The following is a 21,178-nucleotide window of genomic DNA, read 5'->3' on the forward strand; positions in this document are numbered from 1 at the left end:
AATTAGGCTGACTTACACACATTTACAAAACAGAATTTATGGTTTCTGGCTTTTAAGTCCATAAGGCTAAAAATGTTCAGCAGGAAAAACCAGTAGGCTGGGGATTCAAAGTCAGAAGATCTTGGTTCCAGCCTTAGTTTTGCCAACTAACTTTATGGTGTGACCCTGGGCCAGTCATTTCTTCATTTCTCTTCTGGGTCAGAAGTTCCTCACTTTAAAATCCTAAAGTCTACAGGCACCTGGGTGGCTCAGTTGATGAAGTGTCTGACTTCGGCTTAGGTTATGATCTCCTGGTTGGTGAGTTTAAACCCCGTACTGACAGTGCAGAGCCTGCTTGGGATTCCCTCTCTCTCCCTCTCTCTCTCTCTCTCTTTCTCTCTCTCCCCGTCTCTCTCCCACTCACTCTCTCTCTCGCTCCCTCAAAGTAATAATCTTAAAAAAATTAAAAAAATAAAAATGTTAAATTTTGGGGCTTAATACAAAATTGTCTCAGAGAAAGTCCTCCAATGGATAGCAATTTCTGATAATTATCACATACTTCTAAAAGGCTTTTAATGGCAATCTTTCTTTTTTTTTTAAAAAGCACTTCGTTATAAGGTTTCTTTCACTAAATCTGCACACTGTGTTTTTATATTTGGTAACTTTTAGTTTAATTCATGTGGATTATTAAATTATTAATTAATGAGGCTTAAATCTGTAAGCTTTCACTGCACCGGACTAGTTAAAATGAGCTTTTTGGAAGAACAACCAGGTTTTGGCTCAGCCCATTCTCTATTACTTGAGTATTATGAGGTTCATACTTTATTTGCTATGTTGTCATTTTCACTGAGGTTTGCAAAGTTCTGTTCAGGTACAAGACTCACAGTGGTATCTAACAAAATTATATCACCAATGTATGTTGGGGGATTAATGAATAAATTTAGGTAAGGAAACAGCAATAAAAACTCAAGCTATTCTCACTGTCAATACTGAGAGGGGAATATGACAAACCTCCTAATAAAGGAAGTAACAGATAAAAGGAAATCTTAAAACTACTTCCAAGTTCTTCTCAGTGTTGGCCTCAGAAAAACTTTGAATATAAACCTGCTTACCTTTTCCTGGGAGAACCATTTTTCCAGTACAAGAAACCAGATCCAGGCTAATCTTTGAGGGTTGATGTCCTGTCCACATCTGAAAAATGTAAAAAGAAAGAATTTCTGAACAAAGAGTTTCTACTGACCTTTTCTCTTTTGTGATCCAAGATTTGGATTTCACTGCTCAGTGTGTTTTAAACCTAAACAGGCATGACATTGTACTAATGAGAAATTTTCAAATGTATATGATAGATCAATAAAACTAGAACCAGAACAGCACTAGATTTCATTAAAAAAAAAAAAAAGGAAAAAAGTCTCACCCCTGCCTCTACCTCCCTATCTAGTCTTTATTATTATTATTTTAATTTTTTATTGTTTTTATTTATTTTTGAGAGAGAGAGAGACACAGCGTGAGCAGGAGAGGGGCAGAGTGAGAGGGAGACACAGAATTTGAAGTAGGCTCCAGGCTCTGGGCTGTCAGCACAGAATCTGACGCAGGGCTCGAACTCATGGACCGGGAGATCATGACTTGAGCCGAAGTTGGATGCCCAACAGACTGAGCCACCCAGGCGCTTTTTATTTTTATTATTTTTCAACATTACATAGAAAACCATAAAAAGCAAATCTCTTTAAAGTATATTGTTGAAAACAGAAACTGAGTCAAGTAGTCTTAAAGAAAATAAGGAATTTCATAAAAATTTATTAACTCTAGGCTAAAAACAGGGTTACAGGAATTCATAAGGGTTTTTTTCAAAGTTAGTAATTTAGATAGAACCTGGCTAGAACCCAAATTTAAGGGAAAAAAATCACCTAAGTTTCTACTGTCTATATACTAATGCAATATAATATAGCTGCCAAAGTAAGGAAGAGTGAGGGAAAGACTAAATAGCACACTTAACTATTATACCACTAGCTGTTAATAGCACTGCCAGGAAGAGCTTCATTAAAAATTTAGATAGAGAACAGTGGTTGCCAGGGCAAAAGAAGGGTTCAAAATACAAAGAGGTATTCCCAGGAAGTACAGGAATTCTTTTGTGGTGATGCAAGAGTTCTGCAGCTTGATTTTTACTGGTAGTTACATGAGTCTGTACATGGATAAAATTGCACAGAACTACACACATAAAAACAAATGCATATTAAAAAAATGGTGAAAACTGAATAAGGTCTGTAATCTAGTTAACAGTAATATACCAATGTCGATTTCCTGATTTTGATATTGTACAATAGGTATATGAGATATTGCAATTGGGGGAAGCTGGGGAAGGTTACTCTGTATTTTTTTGCACTTTTTGTGAATGTAAACCTTATTTATATAATTTTTAATATTTATATAATTATTTCAAAATAAAAACCTTAAGTAAATTAACTTCCAGTCTTTTGTTACAACTACAACATCATAAGCAAGAAGAGAGCAGCGTTTGCTTTTCTGGAGGCAAAGAAAATGCTTTTCAATTCAATTCCACCATCTACTTTTATGATAATAATCAAGAAATGGTGGTTTCAGGCACACTTTGGTGTCCAGGATTAAATTCTGGTTCAGATGATAATTCAAAGCCAACACCGATTAATAAACATGTATCATAGAGGTAAATTTTCAGAGCATGTGAAATACACTCTGCTTCTGCTAATTCTTCAGAGAGGAGGTGAGAGTAGGTGACCAGAGCCCAAGTATTGACCTTGTGTCTCCCGCCCTGTAACTTCCTGGGAAGAAGAGAGATCCCTTACCTCAGCTGATCTGGACACACCACGAGCGCCTGAAGTATATCTTCCACCTTCTTTGGGATATCCCCTTGTGCCTCGTGTAGCTGAGGTACACATGCCTGTGCCAGCTCCCATTCTCCTCTGCGAAGGCACTCACAGAAAAACCCAAAGAGCTGCTTCTGAGAAGCAGTTTCTTCTTTTCCAAATGGATGATGCATTTTCCCAGCACAGAGTGCAGGGAGATAGAAAGAGATGAATTACGCAGAACACATTGTCAATTTTCTCATTCGTGGAGCACCTCCTGGAAACAATACACACCACATTGAGGAGAAACGGAACGCACTATATTTAGACAAACTAGTAACTACTAGACTGGCTGGGAAAAGCGGGACTTACTTCCCTAATTATCGTTTTATGTTTGATTTGACGTGCTACTATCTTTTTTTGAGAAGTTCCACCTTTCCCCGAGGGGTGGATCCCATCTCTCTACACACATCCAATATTTAATTAAACTTAATAGTCGTATTAGCTCGGGGCGCAGACCCACAAATCTTCTTTCATATTCCCCACTTAACTTTAGACCCAGTCCGGCTCCAAATCCCCAGGTGGTCGCCTCCCTAAGTATGAGAAATGCAGCAGGAACCTCCTTAGTTTGAGCCCTCTCTTAAGGCGGAGGAGTGAAGATCATCAGATGAGTGTGTGTCAGAGCTGGAGGACGATGGAGATTGGAGCGCAGGGACGCTCCCTACAGGGGTCGTGGTGAACGCCCCCACCTTCTCTGGGGCGCCTTACACTCACCTGCTCCTGGTACCCAAAGCAATAGAGCTTCCAGCGCAGCCATGTTTGAGCCGAGTCAGGTGATAGATCCCATTCGGGAGGTTGCGGGAGGGAGGGGTGGGGTGGGACGACTGATAGCGGCTACTCCTATTGGTCAATGGAGGGACGATGCAAATAAGGCGCCATATTTGTTTGGGTCACGTGAGGCCACCTCTTCGGACTGGAGAAAGCTAGGACATGCGGAGTCAACCAGCTACCTGGCTGAGGATCGTTCCTTTCAGTTTTGACCACTCCTCTGCTCGATACCTTCAGTTCTGCATTCAGCGGGGCAGGTGGCAGAAATATCAGTGTCCGTTGATTTTTTTCATGTCTCTTTTACTCCATAGCGTTTGAAGTCAGCTTTTACTAAGCGCCCGCCGGTGACAGTGTTTTGCCAGGCCTTCTTCCAGAGGAAGAAGACCTGGATACTCCTCCATTGCTATTTTATCCACTTGGGTTCTGTTATAATCGCAGAATCCTGCGTTCTGAATTCCCATTTTCTGCCTAACTCCATTGATTTATTTGCTCACTTACCCGACAATCGTTAATTGAACGGTGTCCTAGGCCCTACTTCTCAGGCTGAATAAGTTGCAGACCGTGTCCTCGAGTTCACAGTCTAATAACAAATGCAGGTCAGTAATTAGGACACAGTAGGCTAAATTATAGGATAGAAGTATGCACTGAAGAGCTGAGAGCAAAGGACGAGCAAAAACTTTTTCGCAAATACAAAACTGTAATCTGAAACCCAGTCTTAAAGTAACAGTTCCCTTTTACACCGAAACTTCGGTGGTTCCCTTCATGGTCTTCTTAAACTACAGGCTCTTAACGTTTCCCCGTTGTGTGTTTTCAGCTTGAGCAATTTCATTAAGTATTTCCAAACTATTTCACCGCCAAAGTGTGGTGAAAAAAGCAAACCCAAACCAATCCCAGCTCTCTTCCAAACCTCTTCTATTATAGGTGAATTCTTAACTATTCTCTGAAAACTAACATGTCTTTCTGGTCCATTATACATTTTTTAAATGTAGTGACAAAAAAAATAAAAGAGACAGTTCCAAGCAAGGTTTTTCCTGGCTTCATTTTCTCCTTGCAGATGTTTCTTTACCTGATTTTGATAATCATTATGTTGAGAAACTGGGATTCAGTGACGGATTCTGGTGTGAACTACAATTCCCAGCAAGCAGTGGAATCAACCTGGGACTCTTCCTACCTCTGATTGGATATTTCTTTCGAGTGACAGCCCAATCGGCATTTGGGTTGTTGCTTTGCGGCGCTTTCCGCGGGGAACTGTGAGGGGTGGGGGAAACTTTGAAAGTTGGATGCTACAGACCCGGTACTGCAAAGATTCGTGTCGGGGGGCATTCGGGGGGTAATGGGGTGCGCTCATTATTTCCTGCCCCCTCTCTGGGCCCCTTTCTGTGTTATTACTTTCGGGGTAGCGGAGAAAATCTCTTTGGTCCAGTACACTCCCCCCTTAGGCCTGAGGCATGATAACGGGAACTCCGCCGCAAATATGGGGGCTCTTGGCCTTCTTTTGTGGGGGATGCTGGAACTGTGTTCCTTGCTGGAAAAAAGTTCTTTTTAGGGGATTCTAGAGTGACGTTTTCGCCTCTTGATGCCCACCTCCGCCCTCCCATTTGCCGGCTGTTGGGGAGTCTCGGCGGGGGAGCCGGTCCTTAAGGGAACATTGGGGTCCGCTCGCCTTCTGTGGTGTTGAAGAAGAGTGGTTAAAGCGTGGAATCTGGAGTTCTATGTCTAGATTCGAATGCGGACTCCACCATTTGCTAGCTGATAGACTTCACGCAAGTTTTTCAACTCAGTGCCTCAGTATTCTTAGTCTGTAAAAGGGGTCAAACATCGGAAGCTCTTGGAACAGTACCTGGCACGTAATAAGGGTCCAATAAATATTAGCTATTATCGTTACTTACAAACAGTTTTCACTGAACATCTTTCATGAGGATTTTTACTTTGTTGAGGAGGAAAGGTTTCAGCCTTCAGGATGGAATATCTTCCCTCACCCCTGATTATATGTGTGCGCACACACACAGAGCAGGAATTTAACAGTCTCTGGTGGAAGAAACAAGCCGTAATAATACGTTAATAAGATTATGCAACAAATACGTATAAAGTATGATGAAAACACTGGGTTGGAAGAGATTGACTTGGGGACAAGGTTTGTGCAGGAAAGTCGGAGTCAGGATGGCGCTTGTGTAACCTACCAATATACAGTATTGTGGCTGGAGAGCGGATGAAGTGAGGCAACAAATGATGTTTTGCTGACAATTGATATGGTAATGGTTGTTAACCTTGAGCTCTGTGTGTCAGGCACCATCCAAATCTTCTAACCTTCACTACATTCCTTTGAGGTAGATATTTGAATGACCTTTGTTTTACAGATGAGGAATTGAAGACACCAGGAGGGGGAGTAGCTGCCAGGAAGGCAGGATCTGGGCCTTGCCATCAGATGTATGGATGAGAGGGAAACGAGAGACCAGTTTATGAAGGGTCTTTATGTGATCTTAAGAAGTGTGGAATTTATCCCGTGCCCTAATGGTCCCACGGGTAGTTTTAAAGGATGACAGTGACAGGATTGGAGCAAAGTTTTAGGTAGCTACCTCCGGCAGGATTGGAGCACTGACCTAACTTTCGCAGACCAGTTTGGTGCTTCTTCGTGGCACATTTAAATGCCAATGACGATACTTACCGTGTGACTGTGATAATTTGTGTATACATCTCTTTTCATCTTTTACTGTGAGTTCCCAAAGGGAAAGGAATATGTTTAAATGATTCTTTACACCAGAGCCCAGCAGCTCAGCAGAGTGTGTGATTAAGAAAGGTCTCCTGAAGGAGCAAAATTTTTTTTTTTTTTTTTTTTTTTTGATGGTGCAGGGAATAACAAGAGGCAGCATGCAATAGTGCAGGCAAATGATGGGAGTGGCCCTAAGAAGGCTGAGATAGCAGAGTTGGTTATTGTTAAACAAGTCCGGGTAGTTTGGGTTCTTCTTTTTGATTGAATGTATCAGCCTATATGGTGTTATTGCTCAGAACTACCTGATCTATAAAGACACTAAGAAATGATACAGCAGATATCACTTGGTAAACTATTTAGGAAACGAATCGGTACAAATTCCCACTGAGAGAAATGAGAGGGATGTATTTTGTGCTTATGAGAAGTGTGTGTGTGTGTGTGTGTGTGTGTGTGTGTGTGTGTATGCGCATATGCATAGGCTCATGAATGTGAGAGAAAGTGGGAAAGAGGGAAGGAGAGAATTAATTTGATGCAGAGAATTTAGATTTTATGTAGAAATTTGGGCATAAACAGGTTATCTACATTTTCAGTACTATGTATTTTGTTCCAAAATGTTACTCCTTTTCTGTTAACAATATTGCTTTATCTCCTGGAACAATGGAGTTGCTGTTTCTATTCTATCCAGAGGGTATCTTGTCATCTCAGCGAGATGCACAGCCTCTTCTCTGCATGTGTTATGAAAGGAATCACAGTGATTGTGTTCTAGCTCATTGAAGGCACATATTTCATGAGTCTCATTTAGTCTTAGGTTCAGCAGTAAGAGTGAAATTTCTTGCATGTGAGAATGTGAGCAGCTAATACAAAAAAAAAAAAACCCACACATTTCAGTTTGTAATTAAGACCTGAAATAATAATATCTCGTTTGATTCGGAGGTTTGTTCCGGCTCATAGAAAAAGGAGAGGTTAAATATGATTATGGACTTGTAGTAGGGGTATACTGGTTAAGAGGATAAACCTTAGAGTCACTCCCTGAGTTGAAATTCTGAATCCACCATTTACTTTTTCTGGTGACAATGGAATAGCTAACATCTAGGGTTTAGTGTTCTCATAGGTAAAAATTGGGTCAATAATCAACCTTCCTTATAGGGCTATTGAGAAGATTAAATGTTATAATTTATATAAAGCTTTGGAACAGTGCCTCCTGTACATAGTAGGTGCTCAGTAAATTTATTGTTACAGTGCAATGAAAGTAAAGACTTTTTTTTTTTAAAGTTTATTTATTTTGAGAGAGAGCACATGAGCAGGGGAGGGGCCGGGAGAGAGAGAGAGAGAAAGAGAGAGAGAATCCTAAGCATACTCCATGTTGACAGTGCAGAGCCCAACGAGGCTCCATCTCCTGAATCGTGAGATCATGACCTGAGTCAAAATCAAGGGTCAGATGCTTAACTGACAGAGCCACCCAGGTGCCCTGACAGTAAAGACTTTCTAAGGAGTGCTGCTTGGAAATATTCCTTGAAAGTTAATTATACATCCAAATAAAATTTATAAATACATTGAAAATCTTAAGATGCTATGCAAATGTGAAGTGATATCTTTATATTCATGTAATAAATATAAAAGAATTGTGTGAAATGCACATTCTTATGTTGTCTTGTTTGTGTGCATGCTTGGCAGACATAGAAAGATTCTACTGCTTTTATTTTATCTGTAATATTTTAAATACTATACATTTCATTTCACACAGGAAGAAGCTTGAAGAATTTTTTATTTTGTAGTGTGTTTTGGTAGCCTGTCTACTATTGCTTATGGTATTTTCTAATGCTTTTCAGGGTTCTTTTTCTGCTGCATCTTGAAAGCATGGGTAGCAAGAAGCTCAGAAGAGTGGGCTTATCACAAGAGCTGTGTGACCGTCTGAACAGACATCAAATTGTTACCTGTCAGGTAAAATTTATTTACTTTCTCACTAAGAAATTTTGAGTACAAAAATTTTTTTAAATTTTATTATTTATTTTTTAAAATTTGCATCCAAATTAGTTAGCATATAGTACAACAATAATTTCAGGAGTAGGTTCCTTAGTGCCCCTGACCCATTTAGCCCATTCCCCCCTCCATTAACCCTCAGTTTGTTCTCCATATTTATGAGTCTCTTCTGTTTTGTCCCCCTCCCTGTTTTTATATTATTTTTGTTTCCCTTCCTTTAGTTCATCTGTTTGGTCTCTTAAAGTCCTCATATGAGTGAAGCCATATGATTTTTGTCTTTCTCTGACTGACTAATTTCACTTAGCATTATACCCTCCAGTTCCATCCACGTAGTTGCAAATGGCAAGATTTCATTCTTTTTGATTGCTGAGTAATACTCCATTTTGTGTGTGTGTGTGTGTGTGTGTGTGTGTGTGTGTGTGTGTGTGTGTACATACCACATTTTCTTTATCCACTCATCCATCAATGGACATTTGGGCTCTTTCCATACTTTGGCTATTGTTGATAGTGCTGCTATAAACATGGGGGTGCATGTGTCCCTTCGAAATAGCACACCTGTATCCCATGGATAAATGCCTAGTAGTGCAATTGCTGGGTCGTAGGGTAGTTCTATTTTTAGTTTTTTGAGGAACTTCCATACTGTTTAACAGAGTGGCTGCACCAGCTTGCATTCCCAGAGTACAAATTAATATTAAATATACCTTAATAACTCTTAAACCTGAAATATGAAAATTTAACTTTCTAAAAAAAAAATGAATGATGGTGCTTCTCCATAGGCTATTTTAAAATAACAGGCTACTTGGGGTGCCTGGGTGGCTCAGTCGGTTACAACTCTTGATTTTGGTTCAGATCATGGTTTCAGAGTCTTAAGAATGAGCCCCTCATTAGGCTCCTGTGGGGCTTGGTGCTGGATGTGAAGCCTGGTTAAGATTCTCTCTCTCTTTCTCTCTCTGTGTCTCTCTGCCCTTCTGCTGCTTGTGCTCTCTCTCTCAAAAATAAAATAAAATAACAGGCCACTTAGGTTGTATTTCCAAATGTGATTTCATTTACCTAAATTCCTATACTTTTGCTTGGGTCAGGGGAGAATGCTTATGGCATAATGTGAAGTATACTCGTGCTATTTATTTGGGATTCTAGAGAAGTTTCGTCCAATTGAAAGAAATTTTGCAGTTATATGAGAAATAAGACTCAAATGAAGAGACAGTATTCAAAATGGGTAATGTCTCTTGCAAGCAAGAGAAATTAATAGAATCCTTATCAATGTAATGAGAGAAATGTATAAAGCAGTTATCGCATTTTAGGCACAGTAGTGAAGCAGCTCCCTCTTAGGAGGTTAAATAAGTTTTAACATTTTTTGTTTGTTTGTTTGTTTTGTTTTTAATGTTTATTTATTTTTGAAAGAGAGAGAAGGGGGGAGGGGCAGAGAGAGAGGGGGACAGATGATCCGAAGTAGGTTCTGTGCCTACAGCAGAGATCCGGATGTGGGGCTTGAACTCACAAACCATGAGATCATGGGTCGAAGCCAGATGCTTAACTGACTGAGCCACCCAGGTGCCCCTAGACTTAATGTTTTATATTAGGATTTAATCCTTAATAAGACATTTTCAGAGCATACTACAATTTAAAAAAACTGCTTTGTGTATTAATGGTATTTTTGGTTCCTTTTTTATACATTTAATAATCCTCGGGGCACCTGGGTGGCTCAGTCGGTTGAGCATCCGACTTCGGCTCAGGTCATGATCTCACGGTCTGTGAGTTCGAGCCCCGCGTCGGGCTCTGTGCCGACAGCTCAGAGCCCGGAGCCTGTTTCAGATCCTGTGTCTCCCTCTGTCTCTGACCCTCCCCCGTTCATGCTCTGTCTCTCTCTGTCTCAAAAAAATAAATAAAAATTAAAAAAAAAAAAATCCTCATGTTCATACTTGGAAACACTCTTAAAAGTATGAGATTTAACATTTCATTCCATAGTCTGTTTTATTGTCTCTATTAAATACTTTTCCTGAATGCTGTCATAGCTCAGTAAGAAACTCATTTCAACCTGACACTTCCTGGGTATTTGTGCCTAAACTGCAGCACAGGGCAGTGTTTATATACACCTGGGTTGGAGGCTGCTGCTATGTGAGGTTACTTGGTGTGACCTCTGGTATATGCTAACTGAATTAGAGAATTAGAAGATAAGATTATATCATCATATCTTTTAGTTAAGTCATACATGGGGGAAATACTATAAGGAATATATAAATCTTCAATCTGCAGTAAATTATGGGCAGTGTCCATTGAAAGTTTCCTTTTAATTCCAGTATCTTTATTGCACATATATTTTAAAATATTCTTTTTATGTCTCTCTAGGACTTTTTATGTCTTTCCCCACTGGAACTTATGAAGATGACTGGCCTTAGTTATCGAGGTGTCCATGAACTTCTGTGTATGGTCAGTAGAGCCTGTGCCCCACAGATGCAAACGGTACATATACATATATACATATAGATTTATATATATTATGTTTTGATTATGACTTGTTTTGAGATGATCCTTTATCTCATTTAAAATGTTTTTTTGGAGATGAGGCAAAATTAAAAATAGATATGAACATCTCAAAAATATTGATTCTTGGGGCGCGTGGATGGCTCAGTTGGTTGAGTGTCCAACTTCAGCTCAGGTCATGATCTCACAGTTCATGGGTTTGAGCCCGGCAACGGGCTCTGTGGTGACAGCTCAGAGCCTGGAGCCTGCTTTGGATTCTGTGTCTCTCTTCTCTCTCTGTCCCTCCCCTACTCATGCTCTGTTTCTCTCTGTCTCAAAAATAAATAAATGTTAAAAAAAAATTAAAAAACATATTGACTCTTGGGGTGCCTGGGTGGCTCAGTTGGTTAAATGTCCAACTTCTGATTTCAGCTCAGGTCATGATCTCACAGCTTGTGGGCACTGACACCAGGAAGCCTGGTTGGGATTCTGTGTCTCCTTCTGTCTCTGCCTCTCTCTCTCTCTCTCTCTCTCTTTCTCTCAAAAATGGATGAATAAACATTAAAAAAAATATTGACTCTTACACCATAGAACTGGTCCTTTAATGAGAATATATGTGAAAAATTTATGTAGTTTGTAAGCTCATGGGAGACAGTTCCTAAAAATGGAATGAGGAAGCAACAGGAAGTTTTTTTTTTTCTGTAGCTAATATTGATATTTCAAAAGGTCATCTTTGTCTTTTATTTGTTTTGTGTCTTTGATTTGTGGATTTCATGGTTAAATTATAATACACTCATAATTTTAGAATGCCCCTGTCTCTGTAATACCAACTTTTATTATCATCAGTCTACATTATAAAGCACACATAGTGGATTTACACTGCTCATTGATTGAATAAATAATACTTTAAAACTTTTCTCACTCTTGAGAAAGTTAAAAGTCTTTTATAACAAATTCTCATCAAGTACTATTATTTCATACTGTCTGTGTCATAATGTTAGCTTTTCAAAATGTAGGTTTGGTGCGTGGTAGAAAAGATCTTGTTTTCCCAGAATAAGAGTGCCTAGAAGTCAGTGCACTTCAGTGCTTTGCAAATGTATTTATTTAGGTGGATTGTAGATTACTTACCTTACTATCTTATATCGAAATTTGGTAACCACTGAGCAATAAAGTGGAGTTCAATTCTGTGAAGTAGGAAGGAAGGGATGTTAGTGTCATTTGAAACTTCTGAAATTAATGGATAGATAAAAATATTTCCTTTTGTTCAGATTTAGCTTGTGATCTAAGAAAATACTTCAAAGCCAGAGTAGTCAGAAGGAGAATTCAAATCAGAGTTAGGAATTGGCACTGTCTTAGCTTTGTCATTGACCTTGGAGCTTTGAATAGCTCACTTTATTTTATGGGAGAAGTAAGAGAGCTAAGATAGTGGTGATTCTGTGATGAGGTTTAAATTAACTCGTTACTATTTTGAAGGTTGTAAAGCACCAACAAAGTGTTTTAATTTGAGGTATGTCATTCTATGTGTTTGGTCAATACCTGCATCATGTTTCTAGTTAGAGAATTAAATAAGAGAGCATGGGGAGGAAATTCACTTCTGGGCTCCACTTGCACCACCACTTCAGCTGTGGTATCAATACCACCAAAGCCACCAAAAAGATGGCTTCTTGAGCTCGCATTTGGAATGCAGTATCAATACCATTCCAAATGTGAGCTCAAGAAGCCATCTTTTCCCTTTGTTGTGCATTCACTCTTGTAGGATTCTTTAGATTTGAGTCTTGTGTTAAACATTGGCTTAGCCTTAGTTCATTTTTCCAGGGAAGAGTTTTTTGTTCAGTTATATATTACTTGAATTAGTATTTATTGAGTGCCAGTCATGTGGCAGGTACTCTGTCAGGTCCTGGAGATATTAGAGTGAGCATGATAATGTTCCTCATGCAGCTTACAGTCTAGTGGGGAAGTCATACATTAAACACATAATTACATAAATGATTAGTTGTAGTAATGATAAGTCCTATGAAGGAAAATTATAAAAAGCTCTGAAACTTAATAACAGGGAACATTACTTAGTTTAGGGGTCAGGAAGGTCTCCTCCAAGGAAGCAACACTTCAGCTAAAACCTGAAGGATGGATAGGGGAGAATTAGGCCAAGTTGAGAAGGGATGTGAGCAGAGAGGAGTTTGCAGGCAGTGGAAGCAGGAAATGCAAAGACCCTGTGAAGAGAAGGAGCATATACTTTCATGGCAGTAAAATCAGGCTGGTGTGGATGGAACATAGCAGTGAGGAACAGAGTGGCCTCAGAGGTGAAGTCAGAGAAATGAGCAGGAGTCAGATCGTGGGGCCTGCAGACCATGTAAAGGATTTCAGACTTTATTCTGCGTGCAATGAGAAGTCGTAAAAGGGTATAATCTAATATGTATATTTAAAAAGTCAGTCTTGAACCTAGACAAGTGATTGAAAAGGAGCAGGGAAATATTGATGAAGACCATCTAGGTATCTATGCCTGTATTCTAAACAGAAAGTGATCGTGACATGAATTGTTAGTATGGTGTTAACCCAGATGGCATAATGTCAGTTATGATGAAAGATAATTTAGGAGGTACAGTGAAGAGGACTGGTGATTGTTTGGCTGTGGGTGGAGATGAGGTACAGGAAAGTGACAGATGATTCCTTGATTTTTGCTTTAGGAAACTGGGTAGTACGACTTCCTGAGATAAGGAATGCTGTAAGAGTGTCAGGCTTGAGGGAGGCATAATTTAGTACTTGTTGAATGTGAGGTGCTTGTGAAACATCAATTGGAGATGCAAACAGGCAGTTAAATATATGGGCCTGGAGTGTGAAGGAGACGTCTGTAGTAAAAGTATGCATTTGGGAGTCATCAGTGTAAATATGGTAATGAGATAAGCATATCCAAGACCAAGTCCTGAGTGAAGTCTGCATTTTAAGATCAGATTAGATAATGATGAGTCGAAGAAGAAGCAGCCACCAACGTAGAAGAAAAACTGGTGGAGTATCATAATAAGATACTCCTTTTTGTCTCATTTATGTACAAAGTATATTTTCTGAAGTCTTATTCTGTTCATTCATTTTAGTCTTTGTGTCACTAAATCTATTGTGATTAGAGCACTTAACCGTTGCAAAGGAAATACTTTAATGTTGACAGATTGGGCTGCCTTTACATGTTTGATAAAGTGTCCCCAGGCCCACTGATGTTGCCTGATGATAGATTGTAGACAATATTGAGGCATTTCTAAATCAGATGCATACCACATGACTTTGTTCTGTAGCTTTTCTGTTTTTTTTTTTTTTTTTAATGTAGCTGAATGTAGCCTTAGAAAAATGTGATAATCCATGGTTTAACTGATCTAAGAATTTAATGGGTGAGATTACACAGGAGTCATCACATTTATAACTCATAAATATTAATATATTTAATATGCTGGTCTTCATACCTCCTCACAGAAGCAGAAGAGCCTTGAATTTGATATATAGATTTATTAAACTGTAAACTTTAAGTTGTTAGAAACTATCTGTTTGGTACTATTATATTCCCAGAGTTTATCATAGTATATGGCATACAGTAGGTACTCAGTATCTGTGGAATGAATGAATGAATGAATGGTTATAGTTCTATGGCTTGACCACAGTTTATTTGGGCAATTTAATAAAATACTAGTAATTTTTAATGTTATAAATTGCAGAGGCAAACATTCTTAAACATTGCTGGGTATGAAGTCACATTAATGACATCTGTAAAGGCCCTTTTTCAAAATAAGGTAACATTCACAGTTTCCAGGGATTTGATGTGGATATCTTTTGGGGCACCACATCTCAGCCTACCACAGCTACCTTCAACTATTCTTCACAGACCAACCTTGGTTTGAAATGAAAACTTGAGCATGTCATTCCTTGTTGCTCTCAGTATAGACCTCAGACTTCAACAAGGCTCTTTCATGATTTGTCTCTTGCTTATTTATCCAGCCTCATCACTTGTCCCACTGTGATCACACACCCATCTTTCAACCATTCTGAATGAACTCTTTATTTTTTGTGGTTTTTATTAGTTCCTATTTTTTCCCTTTCTTTGTATATTCTGTCTCTTTGGCAGGAACATGCACATTTCCTTTGCTTAACAGCTATTTCACATTTTAGCTCAGACATCTAGCTTTTGCATGAAGTCTTCCTAGATCACAAAATCTAGATCAGGTCTACTGTTCCTGTGTTTCCACTTTCTCTGTCACAATATCTCTAATAATTGTATGGTGACTGTCTGGTTTCCAGTCCTGGTTTCAATTGCTGGGTGACTATACATACTGTGAGGGGAGGGGTTCTGTCTATTCTATCATAGCCCCATTGTCTAGCACTGTCCCTGGGCATGGATTGAATATTTGTTTAACAAATAAAAGTTTGAGGAAAAAAGAGATGGGTTTGGGTTCCAGCTGCTAGAAATTGAAGTTTGGATTTGGTTTCTGTTTTCGAATAAACAGGGATATTGAAAAGATCATTTTCTTTTTCTTGTGTAGGCTTATGGGTTAAAGATGCAAACATCTGCCTCTGTCTCACCAGTGTTCTTAGCTACAACTCTTTCTGCGTTGGATGAAGCCCTGCATGGTGGAGTGGCTTGTGGATCCCTCACAGAGGTAAAGGAGAAACTTTCCAAACCTCCCATAGACCTATAACCTTCAGAGCCAGGGGAAAAAGTTTAGTTGAAAAAACATAAATTATTTTGTACCTCAAGGGCATGGTTCTCCACTCAGTACCTAGTACAGTTGCTTTGCAAAAATATAACGTTCGAAACATTCCTTGCTGACCACCTGAAGTCTCCTTAGGTTGCTGTTTCTTCAACTTAGAAAATGATGAATATTCAACTGAAGTGAGCTATTTTTCGTTTCCACTGCAGATACATTTTGGTTCTGTGATAGGTTGTTGTGTTAGTTATGTCTTGTTGCACAACAAATTACTTCAAAACTAAGTGGCTTAAAACAATAATTAACCTTTATTATTTCCGTTGATTTGGGAGTGGCTTAGCTCATAGATATCGGTGAGGGATGCGGTATGTTGAAGTCTTGGTGGGGCTGGAGAATATTTTCAAGGGAGCTCACTCACGTGACTGGGAAGTCGATGGTGGTTGTTGGCAGGTCACAGTTCCTCTACAAGTGGTGTCTCCACAGGCTGCTTGAGTTCCTCATTCCATGATGGCTGACTTCCCCTAGGGTGAGTAATCCAAAAGAAGGCAAGGTGGAAGCGGTCATGCTTTTGATGATTTAGCTGTGGCAGTTACACATCATAAGCTTCTGCCACATTCTCTTCCTTAGAAGCAAATCATTAAATACAACTCATGTTCAAGGAAAGAGAAATTTGACTCTACCTTTTGAAAGAAGTGTCAAGAATTTGAGGACTTTTTTTTTAATTGAATAAGTGTGACATGTAACACTCTGTAAGTTTAAGGTTTTCATCGTATTACTTTAACACATTTATATATTATAATATGATTGCTGATACAGCAGTATTTACAACATTACATAATTATAGTACAATGTTATTGTCTATATTCATTATACTGTGCATTAGATCTCTATGGGTTATCTACTACTCATTACAAGTTTGTGCCCTTAAACACCATCACTCTTATCTTCCCATTGCCTCCCCCTGTTAACCACCATTTTACTCTGTTTTTTTTTTTTACAGGTTTAACTTTTTTAGATTCCACATGTAACTGATATATAGTTTGTTTCTTTCTCTGACTTACCTCGCTTAGTATAATGTACTCAGTGTCCATCCATGGTGTTGCAAATGGGAGGATATCTTCCTTCCCTGTAGCTGAATAATATTCCATTGTGTATATATGCCGCACTGTTAAATCCATTCATCTGTTAACGGGCATTTAGATTGTTTCTGTGTCTTGGCTATTGAGAATTCTGCTGTGATAAACATTGGAGTGCAGATATCTTGAGGAAATACTGTTTTCATTTCTTTTGGGTATATATCCAGAAGTGGGATTGCTGAGTTGTATGTGGATCTAGTTTTAATTTTTTGAGGAACCTCTATATTTTCCATAGTGGGATTGGAGACTCCCAAACCACCAGTTCTTTTACTTGCAAGCTGCATTGGTGTGGTGAGTTGATGGACTTACCAGGATGCTCTGGAGGAACTTCTTGCTTAAGAGTTCTAGGGGCACAGATACTTTATACAAACTTCTAAGCAAGAGCAGACTCTTAACATTCTGATAGTCATAAATTTAACTGTATATATATATATATATATATATATATACACATATTTGTATATATGTATATATGTATATATATATATTTGTATATATGTATATATTTGTATATATGTATATATTTGTATATATGTATATATTTGTATATATGTATATATGTATATATGTATATATGTATATATGTATATATATATACATATATATACATATATATGTATATATATATATATATATATTTGAAGATGGGGACTCTGTTTTAGATACTATACCTTATTTTATGCCCTGTATTCTGAGAAAGATTTAAAAATGTGTGTGTGCTATACTTGGTAGGTGCCTATTAGATAACTGGTGAATGGACCCTCTTGCACTGTTGGTGGGAATGCAAACTGGTGCAGCCACTCTGGAAAACAGTGTGGAGTTTCTTCAAAAAATTAAAAATAGATCTACCCTATGACCCAGCAATAGCACTGCTAGGAATTTACCCAAGGGATACAGGAGTGCTGATGCATAGGGGCACTTGTATCCCAATGTTTATAGCAGCACTCTCAACAATAGCCAAATTATGGAAAGAGCCTAAATGTCCATCAACTGATGAATGGATAAAGAAACTGTGGTTTATATACACAATGGAGTACTACTTGGCAATGAGAAAGAATGAAATATGGTCTTTTGTAGCAATGTGGATGGAACTGGAGAATGTTATGCTAAGTAAAGTAAGTCATACAGAGAAGGACAGATACCATATGTTTTCACTTTTATGTGGATCCTGAGAAACTTAAGACCATGGGGGAGGGGAAGGAAAAAAAAGAGAGGGAGGGAAGCAAACCATAAGAGATTCTTAAAAACTGAGAACAAACTGAGGGTTGATGGGGGGTGGAAGGGAGGGGAGGGGGGGTGATGGGCATTGAGGAGGGCACCTGTTGGGTTGAGCACTGGGTGTTGTATGGAAACCAATTTGACAATAAATTTCGTATTAAAAAAAAAAAAGAGAGAAAACAAGAACCTACTGTTGTAGGGTCCTGCCACCAGATGGTGCCATAATCCTACTATTGTACCTAATCTTTATGCACTCTAGCTGGACCTCTGCTCAAATGAGTTTATATCAACAGTATTCCACAGTTATAAACATACTAAATAGCAAAAACTGAGCTTAAGAAAGATTAACCCACAGATACTTTATCTTTTTTAAGTTTTAGAATAATTTTTAATGCATTTTCATTTGGCTTTTGTCAATTCTTTCTGAATCCAAGGGGTAGTTAAAAACCATTTTGTCATGATCTGCTTGGCTGACTTGGAGCATAAATACTCAGACTGCTTATTAGGGGCAAGTTCTATATTTTCTGTTTCAGTTACAGGTAGCCTCTTCAGTTATTTTGGGATTTTTTTTCACTGAGTACAGAGTATTTCTGTTTACCTTTTATTAACAAAATTTTAATGTGTATTTTATGTATATAGGAGGAAATATATCCTGCATGTGTAAGTTATGAAGCCTTATGACCCTATGAATTAATAAGAACCAGAACAATACTGACACTATTGAAGCTAACTGTGGGCTTCTCCCTGATCCTATCTTTGGCCTTCTATTGACACGTAATCTTTATCTTGAGTTTTTACCATTCCTATAATTTTTTCCTTATAGTTTTCTTTTACTGGATGTGCACTTAAATACGAGATATAAAAACAGTTTATTTAGTTTTGTTTATTTTTGAGCTCTATTAAATCATATATCTGTGATTAAATCCTATCATATTCTATGAATTACTTTTTTCATTTAATGGTGTTTTCTAAGATTTATCCATGTTGTTTCAGGTAGCAAGAGTATAATTCATTTTCACTGCTGTGTTATATTCCATTTTGAAAATAGGCCCCAATGTATTTATCTTTTTTCCTGTTAGTGAACATTTGGGTTGTTTACAGTTTGGTGCTAATAGAAACAAGTCCTATGAAAATTGTTGTACATGTCTCCTGGATTGCATGTACAGGTATTTCTCTAGGGCAGGAAGTGGTAAACTACTGCCCAATGATCAAATCTAGCTTGATGTCTGTTTTTATAAATAAAGTTTTATTGTAATACAGCTATGCTCATTTGTTTATGTTTTGTCTGTGGCTGTTTGCTTGATAGAAAGCAGAGTTGCATTAGGTGTGGCAAAGATCTGATGGTCTGCAAAGCCTAAAATTTTTAATATCAAGCCCCTGTCTAGGGTATCTATGTTGATTTTCTGGTAATAGGGTATGTGCATAATGTAACTTCGCAGAATCAGGACAAATTGTTTTCCAGAGTGGTTGTACCTAAATAGGTATATTCCTACCAGTGATGTGTAGGAATTCTTCTTGCTCCATATCTTCTTGCCTTGGTATTATCAGACTTTAAAACTCATGCCCATCTTTGGCATCTGTGATCTTAGTTTTCATTTTCCTGATTACTGATGAGCTTGAATATCTTTTTTGTTTTAAGTTTATTTATTTATTTTGAGAGAGACAGAGACAGCACTAGTGGGGGAGGGACAGAGAGAGGGAGAGAGAGGATCCCAAGCAGGCTCTGTGTTGCTAGCGTAGAGCCCAACGTGGGGCTCGAATCATGAAACTGAGATCATGACCTGAGCTGAAACCAAGAGTTGGACGCTTCACTGACTGAGTCACCCAGGCGCCCTGAATATATTTTCATAAATCGTTTGGTTACGGTATTTTATTTTTTCAAGATTTTTAACAAGTAATCTCTATACCCAATGTGGGGCTTGAACTTACAACCCCAAGATGAAGAATCTCATGCTCCACTGAAGGAGCCAGTCAGGCACCCCTCATTTGATTATTTTAAAGAACAATTTTATTAAGGCATAATTTAAATGCTATAAAAATTCAACCATTTTAAATTGTATAATTCAACTAATTTGCTAACTTCATAATAAATCATCACCACAATATCATTAGAACATTTCTGTCATTCTAAAAATTTCCGTCATGCATATGTATAGGTTAATTCCTGCTTCCATTCTCAGTCCTGGGCACCCACTGATCAATTTTCTATCTCTATATATTTGCCTTTTCTGAACATTTCATACAAGTGGAATCATATGTAGTCTTTTGTGTTTGGTTTCTTTCACATAGCATGATTTTTTTTTTTTTAATTGTTTTTCTTTAATTTTTTTTTAATGTTCATTTATTTTTGAAAGAGACAGAGACAGAGTGTGAGCAGGGGAGGGGCAGAGAGAGAGGGAGATACAGAATCCAAAGCAGGTTCCAGGCTCTGAGCTGTCAGCACAGAGCCTGACGTGGGGCTTGAACTCATGAACCACGAGATCATGACCTGAGCTGAAGTTGGATGCTGAACTGACTGAGCCACCCAGGCTCTGCTAGCATGATATTTTTGAGGTTCATCCACGTTATAGGATATATTAGTAGTTTGTTCCTTTAAATTGTTGAGTTGTATTCCATTGTATGGCTATAGCACATTTTGTTTATCCATTCTTTTTTTTAAAAAAAAATTTTTTTTTTAACGTTTATTTATTTTTGGGACAGAGAAAGACAGAGCATGAACAGGGGAGGGGCAGAGAGAGAGACACAGAATCGGAAGCAGGCTCCAGGCTCTGAGCCATCAGCCCAGAGCCCGACGCGGGGCTCGAACTCACAGACCGCGAGATCGTGACCTGAGCTGAAGTCGGATGCTTAACCGACTGAGCCACCCAGGCGCCCCTGTTTATCCATTCATCAGTTGATGGACACTGGGATTGTTTCCATATTCATCTCTCAGGAATAATGCTGCTATGAATGTTCATGGATATGTCTTTGTGTGGACATAGGTTTTTGTTTCTTTTGGGTAGATTCCTAGAAGTGGAGTGGCTAGATCATATGAAAGGTGTATGTTTAACTTTTTAATGAAAACTGCCAGACTGCTTTCCAAAGTGGCTGTACCATTTCACATTCTCACTAGCAATGCATGATGGTTTGTTTCTCCACATCCTCACTAACACCTAGTATTGTTTATCTTCTTGATTATAGCTATTCTCGTGAGTGTGTAGTGGTATTTCATTGTAGTTATTTTTCTATCCACTTGGGGGCCACAGGGAGCCCTATCCCCACTGAAGCAGCCAGGCCTGCTTCAGAGTTGCCAATTTCATTGTAGTTTTTTTTTTTTTTCAAAGTTTATTTGTTTTTGAAGGAGAGAGAGACAGAGCGTGAGAG

The 21,178-nt window shown here is 38.5% G+C and overlaps 2 protein-coding genes across 12 annotated transcripts in view; one reads left to right on the forward strand and one right to left on the reverse strand.

The window, feature by feature from the left end:
• Positions 1-3,637, reverse strand: part of ZFYVE26 (zinc finger FYVE-type containing 26) — an 83,840-nt gene extending 80,203 nt beyond the window's left edge. For all 4 annotated transcript variants that reach the window (XM_042989961.1, XM_007095158.3, XM_042989960.1 and 1 more), the window contains exons 1-3: positions 3,573-3,637; positions 2,799-3,075; positions 1,092-1,170 (exon numbers count right to left, since the gene is read on the reverse strand). In XM_042989961.1, coding sequence (XP_042845895.1) covers positions 1,092-1,170; positions 2,799-2,992 — 273 coding nt within the window. In that variant the 5' untranslated portion in view covers positions 2,993-3,075; positions 3,573-3,637. The remainder of the gene's footprint in view (positions 1-1,091; positions 1,171-2,798; positions 3,076-3,572) is intronic.
• Positions 3,638-3,782: 145 nt separating this feature from the next.
• The window catches only part of RAD51B (RAD51 paralog B), a 641,285-nt gene continuing 623,889 nt past the window's right edge, over positions 3,783-21,178 (forward strand). For all 8 annotated transcript variants that reach the window (XR_006218940.1, XR_006218941.1, XR_006218942.1 and 5 more), the window contains exons 1-4: positions 3,783-3,883; positions 8,166-8,277; positions 10,663-10,776; positions 15,297-15,413. Coding sequence is in view for 3 of the 8 variants with exons in the window: in XM_042989965.1 (XP_042845899.1) it covers positions 3,789-3,883; positions 8,166-8,277; positions 10,663-10,776; positions 15,297-15,413 (438 nt within the window). In the remaining 5 variants the exon portion in view is untranslated. The remainder of the gene's footprint in view (positions 3,884-8,165; positions 8,278-10,662; positions 10,777-15,296; positions 15,414-21,178) is intronic.

The sequence above is a fragment of the Panthera tigris genome, chromosome B3, assembly GCF_018350195.1.
Source record: "Panthera tigris isolate Pti1 chromosome B3, P.tigris_Pti1_mat1.1, whole genome shotgun sequence".
NCBI classification, from domain to species: Eukaryota; Metazoa; Chordata; class Mammalia; order Carnivora; family Felidae; genus Panthera; species Panthera tigris.